The following is a 22,378-nucleotide window of genomic DNA, read 5'->3' as shown; positions in this document are numbered from 1 at the left end:
CCCTTCTCCCTTCTCTTTCTCTTCTCTTTCTCCCTTCTCTTTCTCCCTTCTCCCTTCTCTCCCTCTCTCCGTCTCTCTCTCACGACGGTGCCCCACAACTCCTGCAGCTCCTACAGCTCCTACAGCTCTCACGACGGTGCCCCACAATGGCTTCGTATCCTGCGCGACAGCTCTTGCCCCAACTCCTGTGTGACGGTGCCAACTCCTGCCCCAACTCCTGCCCCAACTCCTGCGCGACGGTGCCAACTCCTGCGCGACGGTGCCAACTCCTTCCCCAACTCCTCGTGCGGCAACTCTTGTAGCTCTCGCGACGGTGCAACTCCTCCAGCTCTCGCGACGGTGCGACTTTTCGTGGCTTCGTTCGTAACTCCTGCAGCTCTCGCGACGATCAACGGCTTCGTTCGTAACACCTTGGCTTCGTGCGACTGTCCGTGGCTTCGTCCGTGGCCTCCTAGGTAACACCTTGAGCCCCCCAATCGTCCACATCCACGCGGACGATGGGTGGGCTTAAGCTTGGTCATTTGCTTAAGCTTTGTCACGCTTCGTCTTTTGGTCACGCTTTGTCTTTTGGTCACGCTTCGTCTTTTGCCTTTTGGTCATGCTTAAGCTTTGTCACGCTTTAGCTTGTTAATTTGGTCATGCTTCGTGTGGGCTACGCTTTGTCATTTGCCGTGGCTTCGTCATTTGGTTACGAGCCGTCGTGTGGGCCTCCAAGGTAACACCTTGAAGCCCCCCAATCGTCCGCGTCCACGCGGACGATGGGTGGGCTTATGCCCCGTGGCAATCGTCCTGTATGCCGTCCCATCATTTGGTTATGCCGTCCCGTCGTGTGGGCCTCCAAGGTAACACCTTGAAGCCCCCCAATCGTCCGCGTCCACGCGGACGATGGGTGGGCTTATGCCCCGTGGCAACCGTCCTGTATGCCGTCCCGTCATTTGGTTATGCGCCGTCGTGTGGGCCTCCAAGGTAACACCTTGAAGCCCCCCAATCATCCGCGTCCACCCGGACGATGGGTGGGCTTATGCCCCATGGCAACCGTCCCGTATGCCATCCCGTATGCCGTCCGACGGGCCTCCAAGGTAAGAGATTGAAGCTTATGGTCGCGTCCGCACAACCATTGGGTGGGCTTATGCTTCGTCCCATGGATACAAGCGTGTGGCTTCGTCCCATATGCTTCATGAGAATAAGGTAAGAGATTGAACCCCCCCAATCGTCCGCGTCTGCGCGGACGATCCGTGGGCTTATGCACAAGTGTGTGGCTTCGTCCCGTGACCTTAAAGAGATTGATTGTGTTGCTAATCTTAAAGAGATTGATTGTGTTTTTAATCTTAAAGAGGTTGATTGTGTATCTGTTTGTAAGTGTGTAGAGAAAGTTATGGCACCTAAAAGAGTGCTTAGAAAGAGAAAGAAATGTGTGTCACCTCATAGTAGCCGTGAAGTCTGTATGAAGCTACGTTCAGGATGTGTTCCTGGGCGGATCTTAGAGCAAGAAGCATCATCGCGTTTGAGATCAGTGGACACTCCTTCAACAAAGAAAGGACGTGGTCCAAAAAGATGTGTCTACATTGATGACGAAGCACAAGTGGATGGGGACTCCAATACAATTGACGGGGTTGCGAAGCACACAGGTAGTCACTTATGTGTCCATTTCATTTACATATGACGCTTTGTTTAGTGTTATGTATTAAATATGATTGGTTTAATGCTACTTTTTTAAATTGTTACTTATTAATATCTGCTCCTACAGAGACTAATGTGCAGCATGATAGTCTAGATGACAAAGAAGAGGTGAGTGGTGATAGTGATCAAAGGGAGAATGATGATGAAAAAGAAAAGAAGCACTCAAGGAACTTAGGCAAGCAAGTATCTCTAGGACTGATGAAGGATGTGCTGAGTCAATTTTATATAAAAAAGAGGACGCTACCTCCTCTTGTGCCTCTTTGCAGATTAGTGGTTCATGAGGCAGTCAGATTTGCTACGGATGATGCCCAGTGGTTGATTCCTTCCTTTGATTCCACTGGTTATCTTGAGACTATGGGACACTTCCTTGTGTCATTGAAGGTCCGAGAGGGGAGACCATGTCTGTGACAGCTAGCAATCTAGATGAATGGGGTCCAATATGGCGTCAAAGAAATGAGGATTTTGAGAGGGCTCTTGGAAGAGAGTGGCAAGACCTTAAGGGTAAAAAGTTCTTGGTTTGGGATGGAAACCACAGGCTTAAAACGTGGTGGAAACGCATCAAGGAAAGTAAGTTGTCCACTATACATGCAAGTATTGAATGTTCGTATCCCATTCTTATGTTTGTTGGTTTTCAATTACAGAGTACTCCGACTGTGCTCACTACCATGTTAGTGTACGGTGCCAATTCATTGAGGTGCCCAAGACAAAGGAAGCAGAGCTACTACTCGCACTAGACACCACCAACGCGTAAGTCTTCTTCCTTTAACTATGCTCCTCTTTGTAATATGTTACACTTACATATGTTTCAAAAGTTTGGTATTGCAAACAAAGACTCCATTCTAGATAGATTGAGTCCGGCCATGAGGAAGTGGGCTGAGGTTGAGATGAGTATAGAGGCAAGGTATTATCATGGTGTTGCTCCATGGTATAACTCTCCTTGCGGTTTAATATCTCAGCTTGTATGGAAGGTGATTTTCTTTCTATGGCTCACTTGTATGAGATGTGCTTTTCTATCTCTAATTTAGTTTTTTTTTGGAATGATAGGATGAATTTCATGTCTTCATCTCAAAAGAAACTGCTAAGCTTGAGGCTCTTGGTCTAGATGAGGTAGAGAGGAAGAAACGTTTGGAGAAGGCTACAAGGGTGGAAGAGGAGCGCCTTAAGGATAGGGGTTACAAATACCTATCCATTGCTAATCCCCAAAATGGTGATGAGTTCTTTAAGTTGTTATTTGGGCTAAAGTGGGATGATGCAAGCATGCTCAAGATCACAAGAGACAAGCTGTATTGTCTCACAAGCTCAAAAATCCATGCGGAAAGGTAATTTGTATATATAACGCAAGGTGTGTGTATGTGATGCTTTTTTCTTCAATGCTTTCTATTTGCGTATATTGTTGTGCATCACAGGAAAAAAATATTGTTGCATCTTATGAGTCTCACAAAGTCCAAAGACCCCCAATACCCGCATTTTGGTGATTATAAGCTCTTTCGGGTTTACATGAAGAAAGAGACATATTGGGCTCACTTGCATTCGGAGGCACTACTTCAGATTGATAGGATACAAGTAGAAGGTCCACAGCTACCAGATTCATTTGAGGAGTTCTTTAAGCTTAACATGAAGAATCATGTCATGCAGGTTGACTCAATGCAGTGCATTCATATTGCTTTCTTAAGTTCTTTCTTAAAATGTATATGTGCTAATGTTAAGCGCTTGTGAAACTTGTGTAGGCTTTTGTACACCTCTTGGATGGAGTGAAATCTTCAGATGTTGCAGAGAAGATGCCAGAGCTTACGTTTTCAGCCAAACGTGTGATTTATAGGTTAGTATGCATTTTCATATTAGATTGTGTGTCTGATTTTCATATTAGATTGCATGCATTTGCTTGTGTAATTGGCAAGAATGTTGCAGGTGGATACTACAATGTGTAGAAGAGAAGAGGCTGGATGCAGCTCCGCAATTCACAAGAGAGTGGATTGATGTTCGTGACGAGAACACTATGTATTCTCCATCATTACGTGATAGAAAATTGACGGCATGGGAGGCAAGTGTTTGCCCTTGGTGGCTGGATTACCCTGTGGGGGTTATCCCTAAGCAAGAGAAAGATCTGCATGACAGTAAGTACTTCAATCTATGTAAACATCTTGTCGCTTTTGTAGCAATAGTTTTTGTGCTCATGCATGGGAGTCTAAGGGTGAATGATACTATGTAGGATTCAAGGAGGGAGTTGATACTCATGAACCGCTTACCGCACCCACCACTGTAGAGGAGCAAGCAACCAAGGCTACCAAAGGTGCCACCCAGGGTACTCAAGGTAATCCAGGGAGAAAAAATGTGCCAGAGTCCTCTATGGCGCCCACCACCTCCTTTGTTGCAGATTCATCTCTTGGTCGAGAGAATTGGGAGAGGCGACCTATGACCCGTTTAGTAGGTGAGAAGTCTTATATTAACTTGAAATTCGTGTATGATTATTAAAAATAAATTACTTTGAGATAATTGTTGCAGGGTTCCAGTATCAAACATATGTCGATGCTCTATTAGTGGATGTGACCCAAATTGATAGATTTGCCCTTGATAGGTAGACATGACAACTACATATTGCAAGAACATCAATTTACATGTTGCATATAGCATTGCATCATCGGTTACTTTGCATTAATGACTATGTTGTTTTGTGTATAGCATCAACAAGTTTTTTGCAACACAAAAGATGCATCTTTATAGCAAAGATGGAGTTCCATGTCAAGAGGTGGCTCGATTGATATTTGCGGATTTTCCTACGAGCTTGCTTGTGGATGCTCTAGGTCCCATCCCATTGGGTAAGTTATGCTTTCTATCACACAAGGTTTACATCAAACTCACTTCTAATATATCATAATGCCAATGTTGTTTGTAGAGGGCATGACTATTCCCAAGTGGAACACGTTCTCAAAGGGTCTAGTTATGGGTTGTATGGACCTTGCTCGCGAGTATTTGGCCGACCAGGGATTCTTAGTCATTATGTGCTTAGCAGAGCATATAGGTGAGTTTATTACGGATGCGGCAAGAGTGGGGTTTGTGCTTCACCGCACTTGGACACTCATGTGTGACTCCAAGGCTTATCGACATCCCGTTACTAGAGAGGCGGTAAGATAACAAAGTTGGATACGTTGAACGTACGGTTGTATGTTCTAAATAAAGTTTATGTTACATGCTTTAAATAAAAACATGGATCACTTATTCTATTTCCACTCGTGAATAGGTACTTGATCTTACTGTGTGTCTTTGGCATCGTGCTGATCATGTTGTGCCTTGCTATGACAGAGAGGCTGGGGAGAAGATTTCAGAGAGATTGTTTCCAGCGTATCGTAGCTACATGATGGATGATTGTGTCTTTCCCATGGACGTTGATGGTGTCATTGTCAGAGGTGGAGCAGAGAGGTCTCATCTTTTCTTTCGGTAAGTAGTCTTGCATGTTTTTGCTCTCAGGTTACCTTGTATGGTATTTTCATTGTTTCTACTTGCATGGCCGCAAAGATTCTGTATCTTGATTGGTGATATGTGATTGGTGATATGGTTAGGTGGTTACTAGCTACATTTACGAAACGCTACGACTATGTTTTGGATGTGTTTGCGGGGTGTGGTGGTTTGGCGCGGGCCAGTGCAGAGGAGATGAGACATTGCATGTGTCTAGAAATAGATGATGTGCTCTATGGGGAGTGTTTGTCCACCATAGTGTGTGGACCGGTACCATGCTGAGAGAGAGTGTGTTTTTTTTTTCGAGAGACTCTAGACATTTCATTTTGTTACTACTTTTATATATATGTTTATTATACACTTCGTCATGTGACTATGCCCGATTTTGTCGAAGAGATTACATGCATTGGGATCTTTGATTTGTTTTTAGGAAGAGTGTACCTTGCAACTATTTGACACGAATATATTTTACTAGTTTTCCGTTGGTTTTGTTTTCTTGATGTGTGTTCATGTAAATGCAATGTGTCGTACTCCTTAAGTAAGACTATTTATATGCAGAATGGATATGTTGCACGAAAAAGCTCGAAAAAAAGAGATTGATTAGAAAAGAACGAAAATGAAAGCCCGCAAAAATAAATCCCCGATATCTTCTAGGTTTTTCCTAAGCACTTCGTATATTCTGAATCACGGGAGCTTGTACAACTTCATTTCTTGTAAGCTCAAGTTCTCTTCAAGTTCTATTGGGATAATTGATGTAGTTATGTCCAATGTTGTGCCACTCGGAGCATGTGTGTTTAGGGTGCTTTGGACATTCCCTTTTGAAATGACCTAACTTCCTGCAATAGAAACATCACGGAATTTTATCACTTGTGGTCACAAGATTCTTGGTTGTCCTTGGAGGGATTTTCTTCTTTAGACCAAATTGTCCTAGGATCCTTTTAGCATATTGGGGTGGTCCTTTATCTTGGAAACTATGTTCCCAAATTGTCCTCTTCTTAGTTCGGGACCGAACTCCATGGACAATCGGCTTTGCTTGTAATATTAAAGAATACTTCCAAGCTTCGACATTTTGGTGAGACCCAATCTATATTAGTTGAGAAGGAATGACTAAATAAAAATTCATTGCAATTTATAACTGTCATTCCTTGCCAGTGTATCTCTAATCATTTACAAGTTCTAGGCTCAAAATAGATGCAACTCATATTACTCAGGTTAACTATAGTTAAAAGAGTAAAGTTTATTCCAATACAAGTTGTATTTCATGTCGACAAAATTTCTAGGGTCTCTAGTCATCTTGAAGAGGTGTTGTCGGTTCTAGGTCTTCGTCTTCATTTGATTCCTCTATATATCCATAGATTGCACCTATGTAGCTTCGTTTTCCTGGAGGCTTAACATCTTCTGGACTTAGATCATGCCAGCCTGCTTGGATGTGTCCTAGCTCATTAGAATGGAAGCATTGACAATAGGGACATCTCCTACGAATGTGCCCTAGCTCTCCACATGTATGGCATCTCTTACCCAGATCTCGGGAGTCATCTTTGCTACAATTTCCCGATTTAAGTTCTTGGACAATTGGATTCGCTCGGAGTAGTGCATCTTGCAAGTCCGTTGGACGCATTGCTTTAAGACATAGGGTTCAAAGGAGTGTTTAGGCCACGGCAAAACTTGGATACTTGCTGCGCAATATCCATAGGTGGTGCATATTTTAGTAGGGTTACAAACTTTGAGTAGTAAGCTTCCAGGGTTAATTCCACCTGCTTGAGCTTGAAGAATTCATTCATCTTCAAAGTCTGGTGGGTTGGCGGAAGGTATCGTTCGCGTACAACCTCTTTCAGCTGAACCAAGTGATAGCAGCTTCAAAAACACCTTGATCTTTGCACCATTGCTTCCACCATAATCGAGACTGGCCAACTAGCTTAAGTTTGTCTATCATTGCTTGATTGGTAGAAGCAGTTTGCAAAGTAGCAAAATAATCGTCCATCGATTCAATCCACACCTCTGCCTCTGCTGCAACGTTTATTCCTTCTCCATCAAACTCGGGTGCCTTAATTTGCTTGAGAAGAAATTTCTTCTCTTGCATGTCAGCATTTATGGGTGAAAGAGGTGCCTAACAATCAAGCCATACCACTTAGATTATTTTGTTTAAGATATGCCTATGAACCATACATTAATCTATCACGCGTAATTATGAAGTTTGGCTCCGATACCAACTGTAAGGTGCCCGCCCTTCAGCTGTCCAGGCACGCTTTTAGCTGTCTATCGAGAAACAAATCTAAGTGTCATTACTCGATACTCCCATGGAATGTTTCGAGTTTTGTCGCCTGGGGTTTCCCGAATTCGCCTCGCAACGGAACGTTCCCACTAGGATTGACCTGAAATTTGGGCTCTTAGTGGCCAAGGTCTCCTAACGGCATTCTAGTGTCGAATCCTGGGCATCCTACTTTACGCAAAGATACCCAAGCCGAAGCAGACCCATGTTGCACTTGGTTAAAAGAGAATGCAAAACGAGAGGGATGCACTGCTCAACCTCTTTGCCCGTAGGGCATAGTCCCATTTCGGTTCCCTAAAATGACATGAATCAGGGTTCTAATCTAACAATTCCTAAGGGTCATCGGACATCGGTAAAACCTTGTGAGAAGCCTCCTTATTCTTTGGGACCACCCTATTGTAGGACAGACCCGTGCCCACTCGCTTCCCTTGATAGCTTTAGTTTTCTAATTAGGTTCTACCACATTTATGTGCAACATTTAAACTCAGCTTCATTAATTAAGCCTTTTAGGAACATGGTTTATTCGCGTAACTTACAGCATATACACAAAAACAGAGCAAGCAATCCTTTGGCAAACAAGTTCAAACAAGTTCCTTAACTTATCTTCAAGTTAATCTTTGTCTCCTGTCCATACAAGAGAAATTATGTATCCCTTCTGTCCAACAGAAGTAACTGGTCCAAATCACATGGCACCACAAATTCCATATCTTTTCGACCCAGTGAAAGATACATAGAATTCCATGAGGGTATTTTGCCCACCAAGATTCCACCCCTTGACTATGCTTTAAGCTAGCACTTGTATGCACAATCTTTTAATGTCGTTCTTTTGACGACTATACCATTCATAACCTTTGACTAATTTTTCCTTGTACTTGCTCTACCAGTAAATAAGCCATATGAAACTAGGTGCAATTAACTTCCCTTGATATATGCACTTCACAAACTCCATCTTTCGAGTAGGTGAGATGAAATTTATCCTTTTTGATGGCCTATAATCGAGCATCATAGTATGGGGCCTAACATATCTCATACGAGAATCAAAATAGGCATCTATCAATTTGGAAATACATTACTTACAACTGGTACTGCAATTGGATTGACGGTGATGCCTTCGTCTGAAGCTTTGTTGTTGGTTATGGGATTGCCATCTGCACGTGACATTCTTTTCTTGGGGGCCATCATCCGCAAGTAGACTCAAGAGATTAAGAAGGTGGAATAGATTCAAGATGGGAGAGCGTACGAGAAGATGGTTAAGTCGAGGATCGAGATAGAGGGAATTGTGTAGCCTCTCGGGGTGACTCTTCTCTCTCTCTCTCTCTCTCTCTCTCTCTCTCTCTCTCTCTCTCTCTCTCTCTCTCTCTCTCTCTCTCTCTCTCTCTCTCTCTCTCTCTCTCTCTCTCTCTCTCTCTCTCTCTCTCTCTCTCTCTCTCTCTCTCTCTCTCTCTCTCTCTCTCTCTCTCTCTCTCTCTCTCTTTCAAGATCTCTCTCACAATCTCTTGGAGGGTATCCTTCTCTCTACCTCTCTCTCGCAGGCTCTCGGGGTCTCCTTATGCTCCCTTGTGTTGCCTCCCCATGCCTCATATTTATAGTGAATTAGAGAAGAGGACTTGTGGTGGTGGCTGAGAAGTGGAGCTCTTTGTGGAGGGGCATCTTGGAAAGATTAGTGATTTGATGCTCGGATCATAAATTTGATGGTTCTATTGGCTTCGAAAGGGGGGTAAAACCCAAGATACTTAGTTAGAAAGCTCTTAGTCCACTCCTTCTTTTCTCTGTTCAAAGTGTTGTTTTCTGTCTATGGACTACGATTGCGGTGCGCACGATTTCGCCAGTCATTTTTCTTTATTTTACTTTTTATAAAATCTCCAGAACTAACGAAAACATCACTTGTCTTTTCTCTTAAATGACATCCAATTCTAGAAATCTCCATATCTTTTTTTTATAATATCTAAAATAAACTAGTTTTACCCAAAATCTAATATTTTTGGACCATCCAAACTATACAGATTAATACTAGTGATTAATATAGCTCATAAGTCTCGTTCATGCTGTAACTTAGATGAAGGGTAGCTACGGTCCTTGTCAATTTGAGAAAAATATCGGATTTACAACTTTCGATTTTTCTAAATAAAATATTTTTAATTAAATAAAAATCCTTAATTATTAATGTTAGTTAGTTTTTACCTTAGTTCGTCTTTAGTTGGTAACCTTACTAACTAACTAACTTCCAAAATAACCAACTAACTTTTATTGTGTGGAAATATTACAACAGACCCATGCAATACATTTGCCATCAACACAAGCCTTGGAATATTTATCCAAATCACAATGCAACAATCAATTGATTGAAAGAAAGATATTTAGGGTGTTGTTCAATCAACCAACAAAACTAATTGTATTTTTTCCAAATAATACAAGAATAGATGCGATAATAATTACATTGCATATTGGCTCTCCCCCTTGGAATCAAAGAGTGATTCTATGCAAAATTTACTTAATACTTGTATGCACAATTCCCTCTATCTCGGTTCTCAATTTGGCCATCTTTTCTTACACTCTCCCATCTCGAATCTATTTTGCCTTCTTAATCTCTTGAGTCTACTTGCAGACAAGGGCCACCAAGCGAAGAATGTCGCGTGCAGATGGCAATCCTACAACCAGTAACGAAGCTTCGGGCAAAGGCATCACTGTCAATCCAACTGTGGTTCCGGTTGTAAGTAATGTAGTTCTAAATTGGTAGATGCTTGCTTTGATTCTTGCATGAGATACATTAGGCTCGATAGTATGATGTACGAGAATAGGTCATGAGAAGGGATAGGTCTCTTCTCACATATTTGAAAGATAGAATTTGCAAAGTGCATGTATTAAGGGAAGTTAATTGCACTTAGTTGTGTATGGCTTATTAGTTTGATAGAGCAATGGGTCAGGGGTTATGAATAGCATAATCGAAAAAGAATAACATTAGGAATGTGCATGCAAGTATTAAGTAAATTTTGCATAGAATGGCTCTTTGATCCCAAGGGGGAGAGCAAATATGTGATGTAATTATTATCGCGCCCATTCTTGTATTGTTTGGGAAAAATACAATTAGCTTTGTTGGATTGATTGAACAACACACTAAATGCTTTTTACAATCAACTGATTGTTGCATCGTGATTTGGATAAATATTCCAAGTGCTTGTGTTTGATGGCAAAAGCATGGCAAGGGTCAAAAATGACAAGTAGCCATGGAAATAAAGGAATGTTTCACTGGAAGATGATATTAGGTTGATTGCCTTGATTGTGCTTGATTCCTAAATGTATTAATTAAGTAGTGATATTTTGCACGGTGGATCATCTCCAAGATCGCACCATGGATTACCCCGAGAGGGCATTGCTCGATTCACGGGCCGAAGGTCAAGTGGTGAAAAGGCCAACCACGGAAGTTGTGTCTCACTCCTAGGTCACTCGGGGTCAATGGAACTCTAGACACCCCTTGTCGAGTCCGAAACAAAGTTGTAGACTGCCAACGTCTGGAGGCATTGGAAGATCCTATTCTAGATAAAGGATGGAAATTTTGGTGCCATGTGATTTGGACCAGGTACTTCTATTGGACAGAAGGGATACATAATTCTCCTATATGGGCAGGAGACAAAGATTAACTTGAAGATAAGTTAAGGAACTTGTTTGTCAAAAGGACTACTTGTTTTATTTTCATGTCTATGCTGTAAATTACACGAACGACCATGTGCCCTAAAAGGCTTAGTTAATGAAACTGATTTTAAATGTTGCACATAAATGTGGTAGGAACTAATTAGAAAACTAAAGCTATCAAGGGAAGTGGGTGGGCAGAATCCCCGATGGGTCCGTTTTACGCCAAGGTTGTCCCAGATAACTGGGAGGATTCTCACAAGAATTTATCACCGTTCGACTTTAGGTATTGTTAAGTTAGAGCCGATTCATAGCGTTTTAGGGGACCGGAATGGGACTATGCCCTATGGGCAAAGAGGTTGAGCGGCGCATCCCTCTTGTTTCCCATTCTCTTTGAACCAAGTGCAGTATGGATCTACTTTGGATTGGGTATCTCTGCGTAAAGTAGGTTGTCCAAAACTCGACACTAGGATGCCATCAGGAGACCTTGTCTATTAGGGACCCAAATTTCAAGTCAATCCTAGTGGGTTTGGTCGTGGACGTTCCGTTGCAAGGCGGACTCGGAAAACCCTAGGCGACAAACCCCAAAACATTCCATGGGAGTTTCGGGTAGCGACGCTTAGAATCGTTTCTCGATGGACCGCTAAAACGTGCTTGGACAGTCGGTAGGTGGGCACGTTACGATCCTGCACTGCTCAAATTCACATTGTGGCATCCAAAGTATCCGACATTGCTTAGATTCACATTGTGGCATCCAAAGTATCCTACATTGCTTAGATTCATGTGTCATGGCATTTAGGGCATCCTGCACTACTAAGATCACCCGTTTTTGGCATTTTTGGGATTTTAAAGCCAAAACTAAGCACTTTTGCTTGTCAAATCACAATTTTTTATCAATAAATTTTCAAAAAACCTCTTATACTTCATCACTTGTGTGACACATGCTAACTTATCATTTGGCAAAGCAAAAAAGTTAACTAGACCATTGCCTTGATAAAATCAACTAATCATTCTACTTAATTGTCGAGTTTTTAATTGCTGTTACAAAATTAATCATTACACCATCATGAAAAATACAATATGAGACATCCAATGCACAATAAAAAGTAAAGGTTTTTCATTACATGTCAAGGTTCACAAAGTACATTGCATTGTAATGTGTTAGAAAAACTCTAGGCCATTTGTAGTTTTAATATCTCTCCCCTCTTATCCATCTAGCTAGCTTGGCATGAATTGTGCATAGATATGCATCCTCAAAAAGAGTAATAAGATACGCTTCTACAACTTCTTGGATAGCCTCCATTGTAACCCCTTACATGTGGAATCGATATCCATAAGAGTGAAAGATTTTCTTTACTAAGCCTACAAACGGCACTTTCTTGATCAACAGGTTTGTGCTCTTCTAGTACTTACAAATCTCCCTAAGAGTTTCTAGGTGGTAGTTCTTCCTTCACTTTAGTCTTTGCCTTGGGATTCATCCCTGTGGTTATTATCCTTGTACTTGTTGGCTTGGGGTTAGGACTCCGATGCAGGTTTCTTAGTAGGGGCTATTCTGGAGTGGGGAGGAGGGGTATTAGAGGAGGCGGAGGAAGTTATCTGGCTCGCTTCATTTTTAGCGTGGGGTGTTGCATGGGGCCCTTACCACCTACTAAGCACCCCTCAGCTGCATCTCCATTAGCCTTGGGCCATTCTATCATGTCCTGGGACCTATTGATATAATTGTCAATGTTTCCCTTGTCATCATTGTTTCCACCTTCCTCATCCATAGAGGCATCACCCTCATTGTTCTCTGGCTCATTGTTGTTAGCTTCCACAACCTCACTTATTTCTTCCTCTTTAAAAGAGTCTTCTTGCTCACGAGCTCTTTTCAAAGTATCCAAGGCCAATTGAGGGAGGGTCTTTGAGCCTTTGGATAGACAAGGGGGAGGGAGGGGGGAGGGAGGGGAAGACATGGAGAAGATGCGGTGGTTCTGCTATTGGAGTCATCCCCTTGGCTAAAATCAGGGGTCTCTTTGCCTTGCCAACTGTGGAGAAGTGAAAACATCTCCTTGGCCTTGGCCTGGCAGTGGATGCTATTTCATAGTTTGCTTGGTACAAACCATGATCTAGATTAGAAGAGAAGACAACAATAGAAGTATGAAATAGATATGATCATTTTCTTCACCTTGTTAGGGCACCATACTATACATGTGTATTTATTGCATATATGTTTCATCACTTTTATTATTACTTGTGTGGATTTTTTGCCTAAGAAATTTAGCCAATGCAATAGCATTAGCATTCTCTAATGTGATAAACCAAAGGTGCATCTATAAAACCAATCAAACATTTCTACACGGTAGCTTTTCTTGATGCAATCACCTCCATGACAAGTATTCTTGAAATATGTACCATGAGCTCGATAATGAGATTTTCCTATATCTTGGGTGCTGCACATTTCCAAAAATCCATTTTTTTCCAAAAAAAAGTCCTTGAACATATAATATGTACTGCAAAGGTATGGAGCATTGACATTAGATTTGGAATGTCACGTATCCAAATATTAAAAAACATGCAAGTAGTAGAGTTAAAGGTGTACCATGTAGTGGGTGATGCTAGTTTCTCCCCATGCATTGACAACTAGCAAGTTTGTAAAATCATTAATCCTTGTATGAAATTCAACTTGAGTGGAATGATATGTTGATGGTTTTAGCATTATACACACTACCTTATCAAAAGCTAGTGTGCATTGACAAATAGCTTTGTAAAATCATGGATCCTTATATGGAAGTCAACTTGAGTGGAATGATATGTTGATGGTTTTAGCATTGCACACACTAGCTTATCAAAGAATGCCATAAGCATTCTTAAGACTATGGTCTCTTTCCAAATATATACTACATTTTCATAAATCTTGAAAGGTGAGAAGGATCGAAGCTTACACGCAAGAGCTATGGCGGGAGAGCAAGAGCAAGAAAAAGAGAGACAAGAAATGGGAACTCCAACAACCACAATGTGTGGCCGAGCCTTCCTTTATTCAAAATGTCACTAAAAGAATGAAGAATAAGTGATTGTGATAGGCGCCCGCCACCTGCAGTGTGCAGTGGTGGGTACTGTCAGTGTAGTAATACATAGGTGGCTAGGCGGAGGCGCCGTTACCCCCCAACAACCTCCCACTTAAAGGCAAATCTGCCCCAGTGAGAGAGAGAAAAAAGAAAAGACAATACAACATGTACACATGTAAAGCAGGATGAGAAAAAAGACCGCATCTCATCCAATGCCCATCAATCTCCTGATGAAGACAAAGTGCTCACTAGTGAGGCTCTTCGTGAGCAAGTCTGCAGGATTCTGCTCAGTCGGAATCTTGACAAGGTCAACATAACTGTGCTCAACGACCTCGCGAATGAAGTGATACCTCACCTCAATATGTTTTTTCTTCGCATGGAAGACTGGATTCTTGGCCAATTGAATGGTACTCATAGAATTCGAGTGTAGTGTAGGCATAGCATTTGGCATACCAAGGTCTGCAATCAAATGCCCTAACCAGATAGCCTCTTTGCAAGCCTCTATGGCTGCAATATACTCAGCCTCTGTAGTAGAAAGGGCTGTAAACTTCTATGCCCTGGACATCCAAGAGATAGCCCCTCTAGCATAAGTGAACACATAGCCAGAACTGGACTTTCTACTATTTGCATGTCCTGCATAATTAGAGAAAGTGTATCCCACGACTCTTGTATCTTGGCTGCCATAACAAAGACACATATCTGCTGTGCCTTTCAGGTACCTCTTGATACCCTTCACGACATCCTAATGTTTCTTGCCAGGTGTAGCCATATAATGTGCCACAACCCCAACTGCAAAAGCAATATCTAGATGGGTGGCTATCATGGCATACATAGGATTGCCCACGGCTGATGCATAGGGAATCTTGGCCATCTCGGCCCCTGCTCATCTGTCTGTGGACAATCGGCTTGTGAAACCTTCACATGAGAAGGTAATGGACAACCAATAGGCTTAACATCCTACATGCAAAAGTGCTCAAGGACTTTATGTATGTACTCCCTTTATGACAGATAGAGGAGTCCCTGAGATCTATCGCGCGTGATGTGCATACCAAGTATATGAGAGGCCTGTCGCAAATCTTTCATCTCAAAGCTCTTCTTGAGCTGAGCCTTAAGAGCATCGAGCTCGTCATGAGCTATCCCTGCTAAAAGTATGTCATCCATATAGAGTACCAAAATCAGTAAAGAATAGTCACGAGCTTTCTTCGTGTACAAGCACAGATCCATAGCACTGTGGTTGTAGCCCTGTGACTACATGAATGCATCAAACTTATGGTACCATTCCCTAGGTGCCTGCTTTAAGCCATATAGACTCTTCTTTAGCTTGTACACTAGGTGTTCCCTGCCAAGGTCTGCAAAGTATAAGAGAGAGTCAAGGAACTTCAAAGCCTTATTTTAGTTGTGTCCAGGATTTAAAGCAGATGAGAACTTACCTCAACAAAGATACATTTCAAGGGAGGTGGAAGCTTGAATTTTCACTAATCTTATATGTGCACATAGTAACAGTTGAGTACTTCCGTACAATCTTAACAGACAATATAAACCGTAAACTCAATATGTTAGAGAGACCCCAACCAAGGAGATTGTGAAATCATTAGGTGTAGGGAGGCAAGAATTGTTGGAGTTCAAAGATAAAAAACATACTTTCTTAGTAATTGAGTGAAGGAAACTAGAAACTTACATGTGAGAAGAGGTGTTAAAAGAAGAAAAGGTTTAGGTTTAGCACAAAATGTACTTCAATACTAATCGAAAGAAGTTTATAGATAATCTTAATGTGAAAAATGATCATTTCTCTCATAATAGAGATTGAAACTAGAGGAAAGTTTAGTAGCAAATGAAAGAGAGGAAGAGGAGCGTGTTGCTAAAGTTTTAGGACAAAATGAGTTCAAGTGAAGGAGAAAAGTAAAAATTAAAAAGTAACTAGAAACAAGGGGAAGTGAAGGTAAGAAAGCTCAAAAATTTGTGCAATATCTCATTTACTCAATATTTTAATAGAAAACCTCTCATTTACATATTTTTTAATTTAAGAACCCAAGACTTGAAGAGATAAAATTGACTTGACATAGATATCAACATCTTATGTTTCTATTAGACAATCCAAAAGGCCCACCCATTCAATTATTTTATTTCCAAAGGCCCAAAAGAAAGTGTACTTATTTTCCAATGAAGGAGTCAAATGCTCTTATGCTCTTCTCATAGGAGAACTAATAAATTTAAACTATGTCACTTATAACTTTACATCATTGGGAAGATTGCAATCATATCAACACACATCATTAGTGGGTATAATTGTTAATGCCCTTGCATTAGAATGAAACTTACCATCCTTAATATCTACTTTTCCCAATATTCTTAAATAAATGCATTAATTCTTCTAGATTTTGTGAGATTATGACCAAGTAGACCTCCCTTATATGAAATAGGGCTTGAATATCAATGTGAGCAAAATAATTACTATTGAATTCTACATTCTCCCTTCTCAAAGCATTTATCTCCACTTTGCACACTAAGCCCCCTCACATTGGCTAGGTTTATTGGTTTGGATACCTTCCAAGCCTCATTACTTTGCTTCAACAAATTTATCTCCCTCTTATGCATCTTGTTTTATTTGTTTTCCTTCATATTCTAGCAAAATAAATAGGTAGCACACACATAAGATCGTGATAATAATTGATGAGACTACATTTATGATCATGGATAGACAATCAAAACCTAACTTTTTCATATCTACAAGAATTTCCTAGTTACATGGTCAATATTCCCCTTGAAGAGCCTTTTCAATAACAATATTGTTCAAATCTATAATACTAGATATTCTTGATAAATTTATTCCAATAGATATAAGCTCCTTACATGTTTTCGTGTACTCCTCAAAGTATGTGCATCCAACCCTAATCTATTTCATTAAATCAATACAATCAATTCAATTCATCCACATCCATATCATTTACACCCCAATTTCAAAAGCCACCCACTTTGTTTACTACATCTCCATTACCATTCACACCATTTACCTTCCCATTTCAGACACCACACACCATATGGGGGATTCTTCAAACAAGGCACAACCTCTAGGACCTCTACACATTTTGTTTTGAGTGGTATTCATGCACCTTTGGAGGATGCTCAACATCCACCTTCCACAAATTTGGGATATTCATAGCATGGAGTCCCTACCCTTGCTTTGGACCACTTGATACCATAGTTCCCTCCCTGAGAATTTCTAGTGGACCATTTGGTTATGCCACTATGCCGCCTTAGCCAATAGTTGCACAAGGTTTGAGAGTCCACATGTATTCTCCACAGGCATTTGTGGATCCCTACCTACCCACCTTATTCCCTCCCTATCCTTACTATCCACCTTATTCATATTTTTAGACACCTCACAATTCTTCATCCTTGTCAACCAAGCATTCTTTCACTAACAAGACTCATTTTAATGGGTGTAACTATACCACTTGGTCAAATGTGATGAGACATGATTCTTAGAACTTGTGGGACCTTGTCTAGGGACTCAAACCCCTATGAACCTTAGTCCACTAGAGGTTGTTCACTCAGGGAAGGATAGAAATACCTCCTTTATTGTCGAGCTGATGCAATATCTACTCCTTGAATTTCCCTCATAGCAATTACAACAATTTGACCTAGCATCAGAGTTATGGGAACACTTGATTAACCACTATGCAGATCAGGATAGGAATTGCAGGATGGGACCTATCATATAAACCTCATCCATGAGCTTTGAAATTTCAAAATACTTATCAAGATGACTAACTATCGAATGACTTCTTGTAAAATTCTTCACTATAGGGTCTCCTAGGTTGCGTAATGATCGGATCATTTTCTTTGTGAAAAAGCTACTTAGAAAATACTTTCATTTTGTACTACAAGTTCTCCCATAGACCACATGCCTACATTCTATGAATTTGAGTGTCAACAACTACATTACGCTCAACTATTCAACTAGTTTCATAGTGCTTCCTCTATAGAGGGGGCTCTTGTTGTTTCTTCTCAGAAGGGGCAACAACAAGAAGACAAGAGAACTAAAAAAAAAGAAACTCAAAACCAGAATCAAAACCAAGCCAGTGAGACATAAGGAAACTCCCAATTATCCTTGAAACCTAGATGGCAGAATGTACCCAAGAAAAATAAGTATTACCAATACTATCAAAAGGTCACCCATTTTAACAATAAGTGTCAAAAAATATTTTAAAAAAATCAAACCTCCACCCCTCACTCTTGGTGGCAACCAAAATTAAGGGCAATGGCAAGGCCAAATACACACTCCCACCCATCAACCCACAACTAGTATTGTTCTCAACTCTAGAGGGCATGTTTGACTAGTCTATCAAACATGCGGCCCACATTGGCTTTGTGGAGAAATCAAAGGCTTTGAGCTTAGTCCACATTTTGTGAGTTATCTCTGTGGTTACCTCCTAATGAGGAAAGCACAGAGGCCCACTCTACCCAACCAAGCATGTCTTCTTTTGTGGATTGTGGATAGTGGAGCCACCCATCATATGACCCCAATCTAGGATATTTTTGTCTCTCTAGCCAATGTAGTTGAAAATGACTAGTGTGGAAACAACTCCTCGATCAAGATCCATGTTCTAGGTCAAATCAAGTTTGATATTGACAAGGGCAAGGATCTTGCTTCATTGGATGATGTATACTATGTACCCCTTGGGGTAGCCCTTTTCTCTGTTCATCAACTTTGCCAATTGGAGCAAGTAATTTTCTTTACTACAACCATAGTCGAGGTCATAGCCACTTAGAATATTTTAGCAATTTCTTGCAATGAGGCACAATCTAGTGGTCTCTACATGATGACTTGGTTCCTTTCCTAGCCCCAATGGTTAAGGACTCAAAGTTCCACCACTTCTAGGCTTTAGTCACCACATGAGAGCTTATGTGAGCAATGATCACCTTTGGCATTATCACTTTGGACACCTTGGGTATCACTTGCTCTATGACTTGTCATGTTGTGGGATGGTTGAGGGCATTTCCCTCCTTATACTATCAAAGGATGACTATCCAAGTTGTTAGTTTCGGAAACAACATCACACTCCATTTCCTCAGTAGGCCACACAAAGAGTTGAGCTATCTCTAAAATTGATTTGTGCTAATCATTGTGAGTCGACATCCACTCCCATTGTTAATGGTGAGATGTACTTCTTTTTGATAGTGCATGATTTCTTGAAATACACGCGGATTTACTTTCTAAAGTATAAATCTAATGCATTCACCTACTTCTCATCATGGATGCTTTTGATGCATAATCAAACGAGTCATTGTATAGGTTGTATGAGGAGTGATAGTGATGATGAGTTTATCCCCCATGAGTTCATCGAATTTCTATTGGAGCACAAAATTTCTTACTAGCTTTACTAGCTCACCTCTCCCATGTCTCCCTGTTACTCAGGATGGAATCGTAGAGCATAGGAACTAGATTGTGATGAACATGGAGCACTCTATGTTGTTTTCCAGTAAAGCTTCTTGAGCTCCTTTTGGTTGAGACTGTTAACACTTTAGTGTACATAATCAACCCATGCTCAACTATAGTGATCCCTTAGGATGGCCCTCTTCAAGGCATTGTTTGGCACTTGGCCTATGATTTTCCACTTTAGAATTTTTGAGTGTCATTCTTACATACACATTTGTGATGATAAATTTTTGATCCTCAAATGGACAAGGTAGTCCTTTGCACCAGTCTCTAAGCCAATTCCTCCACCTACCATATTGGATATATTTCCTTCTAAGCTTGGGTCTACTACTTGCTCTCGGCCTACCTGTAGAATCTTCAACTCCTAGGTGTTGAGATACCAAAGTCATTAAGTGTATTGTATTCCATTAATTCCTATTTTGGTTTCCATTTATGGCCCCAAAAAAACTTCATTTGTATAATTTATTAGTGTTGGGGCACCACCAAGAGAGTTGGGGTGCCACCTTCCTTGTTGCTCCATAGTACTTATCTTTGATATGAAATGCAGCTCCTAGGACTAAGAGATTGACATTGGAATGCAATGAAACTTGAGTTACGTCCATAATGGTGTAATGAGCATGCTTTTTTTTTTGTAATTAAAAATCCAAGAATGCCCTTGGTTGACGTTCAAATTTTGGAGTGAGTTGGCTAAGATATGTGTCAAGTTTTGTCAAATTTTGACACATGGTGCGTGAGTAAAAGGTCAAAGGATTAACATTGATATTATCAAGGCTAGTAAATACAACACCACAATGTAAATGCTCCCTATGCCCATACGAACATTTGTGTGAAGCTCCATCACATTTTGATGTGGTCATGCAATGAAACCAAATGATCCTACTAATAATTGTGTGCAAATAAAACATCAAAGAGTTAGCATTCATATTATTGACACCATAATTTGTGTGCTCCTTACACCCATACACAAGGCATCAAATTCCGTTGCATTCCAATTGTGTCAGGCAATAAAATCAAATTTTCATGCTAAACATTACATGCAAGTAAGAGATGGGGACACATCAACCTTCATGGCAACTTGGTATTGTTGGTGGGCAATAAAAACTTTATTATATAGAGAATTGTACACGAGTAAAACATCACAGAATCAATATTGAAGCTAATGACATTAAGCAATAAAACACCATAAAACCCATAGTTATGAAAATAAAATATTAAAGAGTTAGCACTAATATTAAAACATGATTTTGAACTCATACATTAGTCTTTTACTCCTATAACCCAAGGACATAGAGTGGCACTTATCCAAACACATCAAAATTACAATCACAATTCAGTTCATTGTAGTGAATGGATTTTATGTTGCTTGAAAATTCCTAATAAGGTAGAAGTATTTTGGTACTACAATAACACACTCAGCATGGATTGCATAGCATTGAGCATCACTCATCAAATCACCAAAATATGTTAGTAACCTATTGGAGAGCATGAAGAGATTCCTTTGTGAATTATTGGGCCTATTTGTCTAGGTTGTGGGAAGCTACTTTTGAGATCTGTGATACAAATCTTGCATAATCTCTTGTACAACTCATGAGAAGCTTGCCTTAGGAGTGATGAGCTTAAAGGAGCATTAGAACTTCATAATTGGCTTTAGGAAATATTACTTGGTCTCCACTTGGGTTTCGTATCAAGATATTGTAGAGGACTTGTTGTTGAGACTAATGAAATCGAGCAACTAGGCATACATTCCATACACCAAGTGATAGAATAAGAGCTTGCACTCCAAATTTTTGCATGGATAAGCAGGGGATAAGCAAGTCAAGAAGCAAATGATTTGTAATGTGTGTGTTGGGATTTGTTTTAGTGTTTATAGGATTTTTAAAGCAATAAGGTCCAAAGGGTTAAAGGATCATAAAAAACAAAAGGTTTTAGGTATTTGTTACTCACAGGAAGGAAAAGGTGAGATAAGAGAAGGAAGACCACCATTTGGAGTCATGCATTGCAGAGGAGAACAAAAGAAACAAAATAATGACTTGATTGTGAGAAGGAGCATTATCTATCCCATGCATGAAAAAGGACAAGTATGGCCACCACATTTTCTTTTTACTGGGTTGTAGTGGTTAATCATTGGATGAGCTCTCTCTATTCTCCCCCATATTTGATCTTGCATCTCTAGAGGCTTCACCTTGATCAACTAGCCTTGGGGGGTTGATCCATGTGATCTAGTTGAGAATTCTTCTCCCATCAATTGACTCTCATGAGTTAGGATTGTGGATCAACCATCATAGAGTGTGAACAATCATTCATGTGAGTTGGGGAACTATGTAGCTTGGTCATTAAGGCTTAGAGTAAGGGCTTTAGGCCTTGAAGTTGTAACTTGATAGTGATGGAGGCTTAGAGTGAGAGACTTGAGGCCTTAGATTTGAATTGGCCACAAGGCTTGACTAAAATCCTTCAAGACTTGATCATTGATCCAGTGTGTATGAGGGGAGAGGATGCAATGATTTTTCCATAGGGACTATAAAATTTGGCCTCAATGCCACACAATTTGGCCAAAAGGCCTGTAAAAGGCAAATGGGCTTTAAGTGTTGAAAAAAAAGGTTGACTAGGCTCTTCAAAAGGCCCATAGGCCTTAAGGCACAAACATCAAGGCCCTTTAAACACATGGATCAATTGATTGAGACCTCCAATAGGGATAGCTTAGTTTTTATTTTTGATAAACTATTTGAGGCATTGGCTAAGGCATATGGCCTTTTTCATTTTCATTTGGCCAACTAAGGCCTCCACAAAGCATAGGGCCTTTTTATTTTTCATATGGCCATCCAAGGGGCACAAAAGCCCAAACCTCTCAAAATTTAATTCAATCTT

At 40.6% G+C, this 22,378-nt stretch overlaps 1 protein-coding gene across 1 annotated transcript; it reads left to right on the top strand.

Moving 5' to 3' along the window:
* Positions 1 to 3,160: 3,160 nt before the first annotated feature.
* On the top strand, positions 3,161 to 15,963 carry LOC148019995 (uncharacterized). The gene is made up of 7 exons (XM_087699640.1): positions 3,161 to 3,315; positions 3,408 to 3,499; positions 3,589 to 3,794; positions 3,890 to 4,108; positions 4,183 to 4,255; positions 4,360 to 4,426; positions 15,874 to 15,963. Exons 1-7 carry the CDS (start codon positions 3,178 to 3,180, stop codon positions 15,961 to 15,963), a joined length of 885 nt encoding a protein of 294 aa, XP_087555766.1. The 5' UTR covers positions 3,161 to 3,177.
* The last annotated feature ends 6,415 nt before the right edge of the window (positions 15,964 to 22,378 follow it).

Source organism: Lygodium microphyllum, chromosome 19, assembly GCF_053477565.2.
Source record: "Lygodium microphyllum isolate KBCC chromosome 19, Lygodium_microphyllum_v1.1.10, whole genome shotgun sequence".
In the NCBI taxonomy this organism is placed as follows: Eukaryota; Viridiplantae; Streptophyta; class Polypodiopsida; order Schizaeales; family Lygodiaceae; genus Lygodium; species Lygodium microphyllum.
This window is presented reverse-complemented; position numbering and strand designations above follow the sequence as displayed.

Excerpts from the sequence above, each read along its gene's own strand:
- LOC148019995 (XM_087699640.1), top strand. The coding sequence starts at position 3,178 with ATGAAGAAAGAGACATATTGGGCTCACTTGCATTCGGAGGCACTACTT. Across the intron at positions 3,316-3,407 it reads TGAAGAATCATGTCATGCAG|GCTTTTGTACACCTCTTGGA; the intron begins GTTGACTCAATG and ends AAACTTGTGTAG. Across the intron at positions 3,795-3,889 it reads AGAGAAAGATCTGCATGACA|GATTCAAGGAGGGAGTTGAT; the intron begins GTAAGTACTTCA and ends GATACTATGTAG.